Source organism: Hyposmocoma kahamanoa, unplaced genomic scaffold, assembly GCF_003589595.1.
Source record: "Hyposmocoma kahamanoa isolate Upper Pololo Valley unplaced genomic scaffold, ASM358959v1 76, whole genome shotgun sequence".
NCBI lineage: Eukaryota > Metazoa > Arthropoda > Insecta > Lepidoptera > Cosmopterigidae > Hyposmocoma > Hyposmocoma kahamanoa.
In genome coordinates, this window is record NW_020653900.1 from 5,840,871 (window position 1) to 5,855,866 (window position 14,996).

General features: G+C 37.8%; 1 protein-coding gene across 3 annotated transcripts in view; it reads left to right on the forward strand.

Moving 5' to 3' along the window:
* LOC113232498 (cGMP-specific 3',5'-cyclic phosphodiesterase-like) overlaps positions 1-14,996 on the forward strand; it is a 190,105-nt gene that overhangs the window by 149,612 nt on the left and 25,497 nt on the right. For all 3 annotated transcript variants that reach the window (XM_026467246.1, XM_026467248.1, XM_026467247.1), the window contains exon 4: positions 219-336. In XM_026467246.1, coding sequence (XP_026323031.1) covers positions 219-336 — 118 coding nt within the window. The remainder of the gene's footprint in view (positions 1-218; positions 337-14,996) is intronic.

The following is a 14,996-nucleotide window of genomic DNA, read 5'->3' on the forward strand; positions in this document are numbered from 1 at the left end:
TGAATAGCGAGAATAGCTTATTTTTTTCAAATTGGCAACCTGTACGTTCAACTAAAATAATAATGTGCCAACCCTACGCTGCGCAGGATGAGTAGGTATTGAGTTACATACTCATCTTATTATACTATGGCATTACGCTGTATCATCTAGTGATCCACTAGTCTACTCTACTCTATCTTAAAATAAATAAATATTGAATTTACTCTCGTTGTTTTCAGATCCTGGTGAACGTGTGTCTGCTGACGGCAGCTGACCGAGGAAGCTTGTTTCTGGCCAAAGGCGTTCCTCCAAATAGATACCTCCAAGCCAAACTTTTCGATGTGACCAGAGATACGGGTAAGTTGCTATTAAAGTCGCGTCACGGTTCTTTCAACCCAAAGTTGTGAGTGGACTCTACGACCCGTGATCGTCGAAAATAAAGGGGAAAAGGCCTACATTGAAAACTGTGTAAATGTGCGTGTGTGAGGCGCTTATTATAACAAATAATTTAGTACTGAAAAGATCGACTATGTGAACGCGACATCTTATGTTTACAGTTGGTTTTACCCGACTGCGGAAGTTACCCGACTGTACACCTTAACGGCTTAATGGTTTTAATATATGTGGTGTTGTTAGATTCATCTTGATTGCGGGAGTGTCATAGGCTATAAAAATAATCAAAATAGTGAGTGGGGGAATATTTTTTTATCTTTCCAGCTAATTATTTTTGCAGTCGGATTTTTGTTTTTTAAATAATTTTTAAACTTATTGCTTATGTGCATATATTCTGTTTCTAATATTCTATAGTTCTACAAACCAGTTCCCACATTGTGGTAATCATCACCAATTTGAACAACTTATAATATCAGAACCATTAAATAAAAAAAATTAAAATTCTTTATGTTATGGCGGTGTTGTTTCTTTTTTCATTACGCATGTTTTGTTTTTACAATTCACTAATTACAATACGCCTAAAAAGTGCCATCTATTCAATTAGAAACCTTTTATACACTGACCAATGTTTTGTCGGCAGCTCTTAATTAGAAATGCTTATACACTAATTGGAAAATTCTAATTAACTTCTCTACTAGCGTAAGCTTTGAAATAGTAGCACCCAATAATACCATTCTCGTTAATTAATTACGACTAAGTTTTTAATATTACTTAATCAAATACTATTCTGTTAAAAGCCGATTTTAGGTGACAATCCCTTTGTTATTCAGTAATCCAAAGTAATGTTATAAATGCGAAAGTTATTACTCTTGTCTGTTACGATTTCACGCGTAAACCTATGAACCTGAAAATTTGGTACAGAGATAGATATTTATCTTTATACCAAAATTCTTCAAAAGTGATCAAACTTGAATGACGTCGTTAATGTGACTGATATCCCTCAAAGCATTCCAGATATCATTGCAGATAGGAGATTTATAAACGTCCTCAAATTTTATATGACACTGTTATTGTTATTATTACAGCTGGTGCTCGCGACTTCGTCTTCGTAAAATGAGTAGTCGGAGTAGCCTACTGTACTGTATTAGTTTCCATAGTTTGATTGGTTCTCCATACAAACTTTCATCCCCTATTTCACCTTCTTCAAGAATCTTATTTTTTTTCATCACCTTTATATACAAAAATTGAGGACGTATATAAGTCTGATATCTGCAATGCTTTGAAAGATATCACACACATAATGGACGTTATTCAACCTTTCTGTAAATGGTACATGCGAGGTCTTATTCGACAATATAATATAATATAATATAATAAAAACAAAATTTTTTATTAGCTACTGTTTTGAAAACATGACATCAACTAACAATCCTCTTTTACTCATCCATAGGTACAAACAACAAAAAATTTCATATGAAAATAAAAGACGTGTTTAAGTCAGGTGTCTTGACGGATAATACCCGTCACATTAAGGACGTCTTTCAATTTTCATTACCGTTTCCGTTGGTAGGTTGGTTAAGTGTTACTGAGTATATTTTTTCACGATATATTATATATTCTTTTATATATAAAGTGATGACAAGAAGTGACGGCAAGTCGTCCGCCTGGTGGTAAACGACATGCCTATCCATAACAATCGCAGTGCCCCTCACAGCTTTGAATCGCAAAGACCTGTGGGTACTGCTACTGTGCCCGTCACCCAGTTGACCAGTTCCATATTCAAGTTTCACAGCACCTATATCCTACAAAAATGGAACGCTGCTCGCTATTTGGCGGCAGAAATAGGTATGGTGGCAGTACTACCCTAGACGAACTCTTTCACAAGGAGCTCGCTTATATAGTCTAACAACAGTGCATTATAGTTAATATGATTTATTGCGTGTGGTCTTTATTCAAGTAAGGATCTTTTAACGATTGTTTGATGACACATTGTTCTTCAATAAAGGTCTGATAGACCTCTATGAAATCTTTAAGCGGATGTTATTATAAAATTAAGTATTGAAAACTGTTCGTTGATTGCCGTTTCAATGTCTCATTGGCATTATTTTATATGGTGTTTTATTATTGCTTTTTGATAATCTCCCTTATTGTTGATTTAGGGACTCACCACATTAATAACAAGGAATCGCTTTAAGACAGTTAGAAAAAGTTTTAGTCCATGCAGTAAGAACGAAAAGGCGTTTCGCTTCCTCTCGGACATCCGACACGACGCGCACAATGTCATTTTCGCTATTATTACATGGACATAAAGATTTTTCTGACCAGGTCAAGGCAATGTCGATATGTATGGTGACTACCTTAAGTGACGTACAATGATCCTGTAAAGTAAAGTTTTGTAGATGTTTGTTAACCGACTTCAAAAAAAGGAGGAGGTTCTCAATTCGATTGTATTTTTTTTGTATACCTATATGTTACGCGATAATTAAGTAAAAGTAACTAACTAAACGCGGCATTTGTAAACCGATTTTAATGATTCTTTTTTGTTCGAAAGAGGGTACTTCCGTATTGGTCCCATTTAAATTTAAAAATTAATAGAAAATATTCCACCTCTAAGGGTAGCAAACTAGGGGATGAATCCGGTTACGCGACTTTTCCGGTAACCGATTTCAATATAATTTGGCGAATAGATGTAATTCCACGAACTTTTGCGGTCGGTTTTATTTTAATAAAAGTTACAACTTTTTTGTTTATTACTGATAATTCATTTATTTATTAAACGTTATTGACACAACACATAATGGTACAAAAGGCCGACTTAACGCTAATAGCATTCTCTGCCAGTCAATCTTTGAGGAAAACGAAATTCACGAATGCGGCAAATTAAATGAAATATTAAATTAATATTGTATTAATAACAGAAATGTAATAAATATGTAATCATATATATAACCAACAAACCTAATATATACATATCTATATACATAATACCTATATACATATTTATATGATACATACAATAACAGAAGATGATAATGATGATTATCGCTGTGACAAACAATTTAAAAGATGCTTATAGACATTCTTTTTGAAAGAGAATAAACTAGGAGACCTTCTGATGAAGTTCGGAAGACATTCCAGAGAGGTTTTGAATGGAGAGTGAAGGAATATAATGTGGTCTGTGAATATACTTATATAACACCTGGAGTTGACATTTGTAATAAAACGCGTAGTCTAGTATAGTATTTTACAGGTGAAACTTTGACGTTTTTTTATTAATAATAATAATAATAACGCACACACTCAACATAGCCCCACACTAGGGAAACCTTGTGTCGCGGGTGCCATGGACACACACATAGACAACCACAAATTACACCCAAACTCACGAGAGAAATAAATGTAGGCCATACAAATATTTCTCCCGGCCCGGGAATCGAACCCGGGGACCTCTGCGTGACAGTCCGGTATGGTAACCGTTCGGCCACAGAGGCAGTTATTGTTAGTTACATAGAGTTCAAATTAAATCGTAAACTCCGATTAATAAAAATAATATTCCAGAAAACCACTCCAATTGTCCGGTTTCAAACTTGAGATTTCCCTGTACTATGAGTACCAGAGCAACGGTATTCACTCTGCGGCACTCCCTAGAGCACCCTGACCGGAACCAGTTTAGAGAAGTTCATTTCCCAATTTGGTCCTACCGGGAATCGAACCCGGGACCTCTTCATCCAGCTCCCACAGAATAAACCGTTGGTCGTCGACTCGAGGTCGTCGAGATTGCTTCATTACTGAATAGCTCAAAGAGTTCATCCAACTAAATTATATTAACGACGAACCAACGAAATTATATAATGTAAAATTGAAACCAAATACAATTTTCATTGCCGATTCACAACATTTGAATCATGAGTGCCTCGAGAAGACAAACTTCAGCAGTAAACAGTTTTCTTTAGAAGTTCTATTGAAAATTAATTACATTTCCCTCACAACTGTTTTAGTATCAGATTAGATGGATTTCACTAATCCTGGAAATATTTAGAGCAAACCAAAACTGTTACATCGCGGCCGGTATCAAATGGTCTATGACAAGTTTATGCAGAAGGACTTACAAAATCTTAATGTTTCCTGAAATTATGTCCAGATACGTAATAGATGGGTGGACGTGATAGATTATTTTGGCACTTAGTTTTTTTTTCTTTCAAAAATGTCAACGGTAACTTTGCTTAACAATAAAACTGAAATTAAATAAGATACAAAAAACGGCTTATAGGGAGTTGTAAATCTGAAATTACAGGCTCATGAGACGAGTCAAATTATGTCTTAGGGTGCGTTTCCACTATGTCGTCACGTTTTATTATCGTTGAACGACTGTCGAGACTAGCTGTTCCCACTAGATCGTGACGACAATTCATACGCTACTGCAAGGCGAGCAGAGGTCACGGGGTACGAGAGGGGAGGGCAGGGAGCAGAATACGTGCGGACAGCGATAAATAAAACGTGACGACAATAGGAGCTGCGACAATCTGTCGTCACGTTTTTATCATCTGACGACTGTTGTTCTAGCTGTTCCCACTGTGACGACAGTTTGTCGTTGTAACGATAAAAAATCGTGAACGACAGTTAATCGTGTCGTGCTATATGTGAACAACTTCATTTAAATATACAAGCCACGACACTGTAAACTGCACGACAATCTGCCGTAACTACATAGTGGGAACGCGCCCTTAGGGTGACGGGCGCAGAGGCAGTGCCCCTCAGATTTTTGCGATGTAAAGTTCTGAGTCGCACTGCAACTGTTATGGACAGGCGTGTAGCTTACCATCGGGCGCACGACTTGTTCGTCCCGTCACTTGATATTTTTTAAAAAGAAACCAAAAGAGTTTAAAATATGTGTTTTATTAATGTGCTGCATTTCTTCTTCTCACTCTAGCCACTCTGAGGCACTCTAGCCTCTTCAATCCTAAAGATTGGCTGTCAGCTTCCTGTATTGTCTCTATCAGCAGCCAACCGGAACAACTGTTCGACGGAGGCAATCTGCTCCGAGATGTTCCGCAGTCACGATTTCTTCTTTTGCCCAACGCGTCTCTTTCTCTGCACTTTACCTATCAGCTGTAGCAGCGTGTATCCATCGTTCCTGATCACATGACGAAGTACTCTATTTGCGCCTTTTTATAGATGGCATCATTTTCTGGGACGTATGATCGCGCTGAAGCACGGTTTTGTTCGTGAACCTCTATGTCCAACCAAAACGTAACATGCGACGGGAGCACCACATCTCAAATGCCTGCAGGCGTCTTGCAGTGTCTTCGTTTACGAGTCTTTTACTTGCGTTTTTCGCTCGCGTACGCGCAAACACGACAGATCTTTGCGTATGTGCGAAGCGAGTCACGCAAGCAAACGAAAGAGTCGTGCACCCGGCACGGTTAAGGTTTACGTTTCACGGCCGTACATGACGATAGCCCATTTGCTGCATTTAGAATGTGCTAAATTTTTATGTGAAAAATGCATTAAGCTTTTTATTGGTTAGAGTAAACATGTGACAACTTAAAGTAGACTGATTTTGAGATACGCCACCCCGATAAAGCCATCGATATGTTAAGAACTCAATTTTGATAAAAATGTCGATTACGTTAGTTTGTGATAAAGAGGGCGGTATAATAGTTCTTTGGAACCGTAAAAATGAACTTATTATATACATCGAGTATATAACCAGAAATAGAGACGAAATGTTATTAATTTGTTTGAAAACTTCTCTGCCAAATCTTTACAGTGACAACTACGCTCCGATTGGCCAGCCCGAATTCGAAACAAATGACGAGTGTCGTCAACTGTTCCAAACTGGTCAAATCGACCTGTTTAATTTGAGCTTTGCTATAATGACGAATATTGAAAAATTCCATATTTAATATTTTATTACCGATGAAATGTGATTCTGATTATTTTTTGGAATGTACGGAGACGTACACACGTGGCAGTTGTTGGCGCTGTATTATTTCAGCTTTCTAATTTGTGATTTCAGCACAAACGAGAGTTGATGTTTAAAAGTAATATAATGCCCATTTGCCTGATGAGTTACCAGGAATGGATGGCCCTTATTTCGTCTCTATTTCTGGTTATATACTCAATGTATATAATAAAATGATAATAATGATAATAATAATAACGCACACACTCAACATGGCCCCGCACTGGGGATACCCTGTGTCACGGCTGCCATGGACACATACATAGACAACCACAAATTACACCCAAACTGACGAGAGAAATGATTGTAGGCCATACAAATATTTCTCCCGGCCCGGGAATCGAACCTGGGACTTTTGCGTGGCAGTGATAACCGTTAGGCCACAGAGGCAGTTTATTCATATGCATATATGTTAGAAGAGGATTAAACTTAGATTTACCACATTCAGTACACTTGGTATGTACAGTGGCCGGTCATAATAAACGAATAAACAGAACTCAGTTTAAAGGCGAATGCAGTGAGTACGCCTGCACGCTAAATGCATCTTTAAGTGCATTCCGCATGCAGTTGGTTATAGTCGAGATGCAGTTACATCGATTAGATCCAAACTTCATTGCATATTACATATAATAATACTAGTCGGACTACAGTGTCTGTTATTATGCACTAAAATGTCACTTATTAACAAGTATTAACATATAATAAAGGTCCTAATGACTATTCTAAACATGAATTTAACTAATCTTAAATTGTGAAATTACTGCTCTGTACAGCAGAATTCAAATAAAAAAGAATGTTTTTAAAATAACTTTTGTTTAATTAAAATGTGCATCAATGCTATTCATATTCTGCCAACTTGCTGGAAGCTCATTTGTTATTCCTTTACGGTAGTACAGTAGGGAACGGGAATCTACAAAGTCAGGGAACTCGTTTTCGACTGCTACCCCGGGAAGTAAATTGTTTTCCGTGTACACAACTTGTAGAAGTGTTTGGGCTGGTCCCCAGGGCACTGAATACTGTGATAGAAAATGGATTCTTTATGATAACCGATTTTGTATCACAAACAAATGGGGTTATATAACCCCACACGACTCAAAACCATTATGTTTGCGGATCCCGCACACAAAACGTGTTTCTCCTGTGGGTCTATTTCAGGTCTCCGTCTGACGTCCATCTGAAACAATTACTACCAAATATGTAATACTTGACCAAATTAAGAGATGCATGATGCGACTGAAGCTTCATCCTTGAACATTGTCTTTTGATTTAGTCGAGTGTACTTATTTGACAGTAATTGTATCAGTAGTGTAGTGTTATCATGTTAGTCACAGTTCATCCTAGATATTCACATTCATTTTTGTGGCTGTGGGCAACGCTTCATCGTCACTTTTATCACCATTTAGGTCATTTTCATCAATTATTTTTGTCGCTACACGACAGTTAGGTGCCCAACTTTTTTCTTGAACCCCTTTTGTTCGTTCATCTCTGAATTCTAAAAAAACACTTTAACTAGTGTTCATTGGTCAGTAACTGTCTAAAAGTCTGGCAAAGATATTAGGTTCATTCACTTTATCATATTCATACTACTACCAAAGACTTTACATACAATTTTAAATTTCTTTTACAAAAACTTTGAGGTAACTTTTAAATATCATTCATTAATATAGCAATCATTACATTATTTTCTTTTTCTCTTAGTTCGTGTTTTTGAGCACAAATATTTTATGAGGTCTACACCTCATACTCTGCTTTGAGGTCTACCCCTCAGGGTTTTCTCTTAACCTTAGCTTCGGGCCCTAACGCTCGTACTCTTTACTTTGAGGTCTACCCCTCTTAGTCTTTATACTCATGCAGCGGCAGACAACTCTTTAAATAAGCCGTTCGTCCATTCATTTTTTTTCCACTTCAGGAGCGGCTGACAACTCCTTAAAGAAGCCTCGTCGTCAATTATAAAACGCCCTTCTAAAGTGGTTGTCATTCATTGTGAACTTCCACCCTTAACGGAGTTGGTCTGACAGTTGGTGGATGTGGATAAATGTTTCTGTGAAGTTACGTTTTATGGTTTCTCTCGGACAATTCTTTCAAAATTTTCTCTGAGTCGAAAATTTTCTGAGGTCAGGGCAAAAATGTAGTGTTATCATGTTACTCACAGTTCATCCTACATATTCACATTCATTTTTGTGGCTGTGACAAGATTCATCGTGACTTTTATGACCATTTTGGTCATCTTCATCCATTATTTTTGTCGCTACATGACAGTAGATATGTGTAAGAGGACGAGAGTAGACACCTAGTTCTCGTGCCCACTGTGTTCGACTAACTGCACCCGCGAAGACATACTAAAGACTAGGGGTATAGAGGGGCCTGCTTATTAGAATAAAAAATTGAACATCGATTTGTTATTTTATTGGTTTTTGTCATTGACTTGACAAGAAAAAAAGACTCGCTTTTATTCTTATACGCGTGGGTGCGTATTCGTACATGTTTTGTGTTATTATTGTATAAGCACTAAAATATTAATTTATTTAGCTATTGACCATAACTAACTTGTTTAGACCCGATAAGGATGCGACCGAGGGTCTGCGTCGCGTCGGTCTCCAGACTGGCTGAGTCGCGGCCTTTTCATAGTAGCAATTAGGGCTATCATCCCAGGAATGTCGGTCTCGAAGATTTTGCTAATGTAATTCATTCGCGGGAATATCGAGACTGATGAAACTTAAGTCACTTAATTAAACTGTATTTAAATAATCTACTAAGCCAACTGTCTAAATGTAAAGCCTAGTATGGAAACCAACGTTTAAAATAGACTCAGAAGTCTTGTTTCTCCGGAGTTTTCGAGACCACTCGAAGCGAGTCTCGATTTTTTTTCCCGGAGCGCGGGAATGCAGCAAAACTTCTAAAGTCAACATCACATTGCTTATATTAATTAATTTATTTATTGTTTACTTTCACGTTAAGTTTTTAATTTTCTTATCGACATATTTTTCATTTTGGTTATTTTTTATGCTTCTTTTTTGTAAACTGTACAAGTCGTGGTAGCCTTAGAGCGCATTTATTCGACACGAATTTCATCGCGCTAACCCCGGGCGGCCGCCGCACGGAGTTCGCTTAGCAAAAAAAACAAAGATCTGCTACAAGCACATAGAAGTATGCGAAAGATACACCGGCGCCGCGCTAGCTGTGTGACTTAGTTGGCATAGCGTCTGGCACAGTTTGGTTCGAATCCAGTCAGATCGAAGGAATTTATTATAACTGTTCGATCTTTGTATTAATAACTGTAACAAACTAGTGGAGTAATTTCACAAAATTAATTGAATATCGTGATAGTAAAACATTGTGACATTCAACAAAGTTAAAAATAAAAGTATAGTTTATATAAGCTATCACCACCAAAGAATCTCTGAGTCTAATAAACTGTCAGAGATCAAATTTATGTGGCCATGGATTAATAAATTTAAATCAAATTAAAGCAAATTCCGGCGCTGGCAACTGCTTTGTTCAGTTTATAACTGTTCAAGCGTTGTTGTGACGGCTCAAATTGCCTGCTTCCAAGTTACGCTCTTGTAATTAAAGAGCTTTTATGATTGCAAAATTGAGTACAAAGAGATATACTTAGCGAATCGCGTAGGCGTACAGTATGTGTAGAGTACTTACAAAAACATTATATTGATAATTGTAACTTATACATTGAAAAAAGAAAACCGACCTCAAAAGTTTGCTTATCGGCTTTTTTCGATTTCCATGAGATCCCCTCATCAGATTCTGACTTCTTGGTGACAATAAGACTGTTAAGGAGTCCTTTGCACATTTTATAATTTTTTTCTGGTTATCATGGTGACGGTAACTTGTTGATTTCATGTAATTGTGTCAAGTGAAAAGTCGACTTTTCATTTGCGGAAAATATTTTTTAAATTTGTGATAGTTGAAACGAACCCGGGCCAGCATCGGAAGCAGGGGGCAGTAATTGTTATGGACGGATGTCGAACGGAGATCGAGAGTAGACCCCCAGGAACCACCTCGAGAGTAAACCGTTTCAAACAAAAAAAAGAATTTTCAAAATCAGTCCATAATTGATGGAGAAATCGGTATGAACACTGTCACGCCCATAAAATTTGAGAATTTTCCTCGACTTCGATTCATCCCCTCATCAGATTCCGACTTGGTGACAATGGGACCGCCACGAGAGTGCACACTTTCAAACAAAAAGAATTTTCAAAATCGGTCGACAATTGACGGAAAAGTCTGAAAACATACATAAAATATGGGTACATACAGCCGAACGTATAACCTCCTCCTTTTTTTTGAAGTCGGTTGAAAATGAGACTTCTTTTGTATCTAAATCGCGTATACTTGTTTTTTCAAAGAAACCAACTTTTCAGACCCTTCACACGTCTCATGGTCACGGCTGACTATAAAAAAATGATTTCATTTCCAATTTGATGCAATCACGAAAGCCTGAGATTAATATAAAAACATTATATTTAAATGAAACTATAGCTTGTCATCCTTCTTGTCCTGTCTTATTTAGTAGCAGTGGAGCTCCTTGTGAAAGAGCTCGTCCAGAAAAGTCTGCCACATTACCTATTTCAGCCGCCAAGCTGTAATGTGAGGTTCCGGTTTTGAAGGGTATGGGTGTGTCTCAGCCTCTCAGTCTCTCAATCTGTTTGTCTTATGTCTCAGGGTGACGGGCACAGCGGCAGAAATATCAGATCTCAGGTCTTTGCATTTTAAAGCTCTGAGTGGCACTCTAACTGTTATGGAGAAACATGTCGCTTTCCACCAAGTGCACGACTTGTTCGTCACTTAGGATTAGAATAATAAATTAATAATAGGTATCAAAAACTATCATTTGTAGCTTAAACCTTTATTTCGCCATGACGACGTCACTTGTTTTCGCCGTAGTTCCGCTAAGTGACCAGCGAATTAAGTCGCACCCTGTACCAATGCATCATCTTTGTTTAACCGCCTACTGAATTTCCGAGGGCGCGCGACAAACAATACTAAAAATAGAACAACCTATATAAACTTTCTATAGCGTTCTAATTTTGTAATTGTTTCCCGAGTCCATTATTTTCAGGTTTTACTGACCTTGATCTAATTGACTTTGAGTACCAATTTCGTCTTTACAGTACTTTCGATTTAGCAGGTATTTACTATATATACAATTTTTTAGCATTTTATGGATTCGAGGCTGCTCTTTCCAGTTTCAGGAATATAATGACTTTTATGACTTAAATCACTTATTTAAACAGTATTAAAATAGTTTTTTTTTATCGAGTGACCTAAACGAACCAATACATACCTCGGGTATATAAAGCTCGGGTGTCTATCCGAAGGTTTATATTGGCTTTTAGTCTTGAGGTAAAAAGCTTTACTTTTTACTTCCATTGCGAGAAAAAAGTAATTTGTTATGCAAGGCTGCAAAGTTGTTGTTTAACGCGAGTACTTATATTGAAACCTGAGCAAGCGAAGGGATGTAAGATTTCAAAAATAGAATCGTGAGCGTAGCGACGGTTTCAAGTCACGAGACGCAAAACAACTTTGCTGCCGAGCGCAACACAACTTTTCACCTCACTAATGGTAAATGGTAGATGAAAGGAAAACAGGTGACCTATAATAACAAATCAGTTTTAATGAACAAAATTAGTTATCGTTGTCAATGTTGTCAACTTATAGTAAGAATAAAATATACCAACGGATTTATATTACATATAATAATGTAATTTTTTATTATGTCATTATGTATTTTTGTTTTGTTTCTCCCTTCTTTTCCATTTTTTTTCTTTCCTTTGTCTGTTCCTTTTCTTTTTTCTCAAGCACAAGAAGATGTAGTGACTGATATACGATCTCTACCAGAGGTCTGCCAAACGAAAGCAACAGTTGTCAGAAAAGACGCAAACGCCGCAAGAGCCATTTAACCCTGTGTTTATCTCATCCTACTTAAAACTGATAGACCAACAAGACACAATGTTAATGCCCTACCGTTGCGCAGCAGATTTTCTTTTTTTTCTTATTGTTCCTTTTTCCGTTTCCGTACACACACGCATTTTTTCCCATAGACTTAACATAGTGGAAACTATGTGGTAACTTGACAGATGATAGGTTGAAATTCAGATGTGGACTTTATGACGATCAGTAGAATTGTAGCAGTAGAGCTCCTCGTAAAGGAGTTCGCCCAGGGAAGTACTGCCACGTTACCTATTTTTGCCGCCAAGCAATAATGTGAGCATTACTGCGTTTCGGTTTTGAAGAGTAAGGACTTGTCAATTTATCTCTCAGGTGACGGACGCGAGTGATTTACAGCTCTGTGGCACTGCAACTGTTACGTACGAGCATGCCGCTTACCGCCAGACGCACAACTTGATCGTTTCGTCACTAGATATCATAAAAAAATTGTATTTATGAAGCTAATTTAAAATGTCATGCATATAGATTGAGAAAATTGTGCAATTTGAGTGTATGCCTTCAATGCTTCGCTTGCTCCTGGTCGGTATTTGTTTTGCCTACCGGTTTGTATGGCCTACATTTATTTCTCTCGTGAGTTTGGGCACAATTTGTGGTTGTCTATGTATGTGTCCATGGCATCCGCGGCTCAGGGTTTCCACACACCACATACACGCACTCACACATGTACGCACGCACGCTTAATGCTTAAAAGGAGGCTCCAGTCGGTATTATTTATGAAACCATGTTTGAAGATAAATAAAGAATATTATTATATATAAAAAAGACTAAACTATGTTACGGCCCGTCTAATGGTCGAGCTTCACCGCGAGTAAATTTGATCAAATCAATTACTTAATGATATACGCTACACTGTGCTAGGTGTACTATCTATCTCCTCAGGTAAACATGACCTCGTGGCAAGGCCTTTAGTGAAAATATTAAACTTTCCTCATTCCACAAGTTATCAGGCCGTAAGACGGAACCGCAATCCGATACACAATGTTGATCTTTGGAAATGGAGTTCTAGTGTTTGTTTTTAGATTTATTAAGAATGAAATCGAGTCTTATGACGGTAATATTTGATATTAAATTTGACTGGCGGTTCTGGAAATACGAGGGTTAATAAAGCAAAAAGTTATCTAATGATTACACGACTGTCGTTACGTTCTCCTGTCCAAGTAAGCGAAAAACACATTATATTATTTGATTTCATCTTTACTCTTTTGTTGTAGGTATAGGGTTGTTTGTAAAATGCTAACAACTATAACTAACATAATAAAAAACAACTTTTGTTCCATGAGTGACTGCCTCCGTGGTCGAATGGTTACCATGCTAGACTGGCACGCGGATTCGATTCCCGGGCCAGGAGAAACATTTCTATGGCCTCTAGTGAGTTTGAGTGTAAGTTGTGGTTGTCTATGTGTTTGACATCCGGGTCATCAGGGTTTCCTTAGAGTGGGTCATGATTAAAAACGTACAGGTTCCGCTCTCTCACAATATCCATTGTATACATTGCGGTGTGTACATTGCGAATGTGTTGTGACAACAGCCTATTTCGTCTTCTCCTATCGTTCTTTTATTTTTTTATAATATTAAGTGACGGGACGAACAATTCGTGCGCCTGATGCTAAACTACACGCCTGTCAATAACAGTTGCAGTGCCACTCAGATCTTTAAATCGCAAAGATGTGAGGTACACTGCCATTGCACCCGTCACCCTGAGACATAAGTTGACAAATCCCATGTGCCTGTAATTTCACCAGCACCCTTACCCTTAAAAACCGGAACACAGTAATGCTGACATTACTGCTTGGCGGCAGAAATAGATAAGGTGGCAGTACTTCAAATCTAAGTTTGCCTATGTATCTATATTTGTCTGGCACGTCATTACTACTGTATATAGGCTTTGAGCAGAACACTAAACATAGATTGAAGCTCGTCTGTCAAAGCGGAGCGAAGAAGATTCAGCAATCAAGAATATTCCGTTACTTGACTAAGCAGCGCCTTTGTAAAGTCAAAATCATTCTCAGAAATCCCTACCTTTGTAAATAATGTGCCATATCGTCCCTCTGCTCACTAAACGCTGTATTTGATATTTTTATTCTAGCTGAATATGTATGCAATCTTAGGGCGATGACACAAGGACGTTGCGTTCATCAGAACGCTATTATTTCAGCGTACTAAGTTGCTTGCAGTGGATGGCGAGCCGTTTCATGATGTTCAACAATCAACTTTGTTCGTGCTCAAGAGGGAAAGTCCTAAACCGAAAATAAATTAGTCTGGAATAAATGCCTAATGACAGTTAAAATTTAGTAGCAGTAGAGCTACTTGTGAAAGAGTTTGTGCAGGGAAGTAGGAGAGACCGGGGCTGGTAGTTCCCGGGGTAAGATATTCTCACAGCAATAACTTTGCAAGGAAAATATGTAGCAATACATGTGAAGCGCGTCGTTAAAGCGTCAGGTGATGCGTCTTGCCGGCAGCCATTTCAGTAACTCCGGCGACGACGTGTGGCTATGGGTGTGGCTATGTAATTGGAGCTGTCAAAATATCACGTAAGTAAATATTTTCTTGTTTAAATTTTTTGGTCTGTCTTTGTATAATATGGGCCGATTCATACATAACTTTTCTAAACTGTAGTGACATTAGTAAGGAATCTTATTGTTTGAGTATTTTTTTGATTGATTCTATTACTTCGCCGGTACGTCAGTCTTCG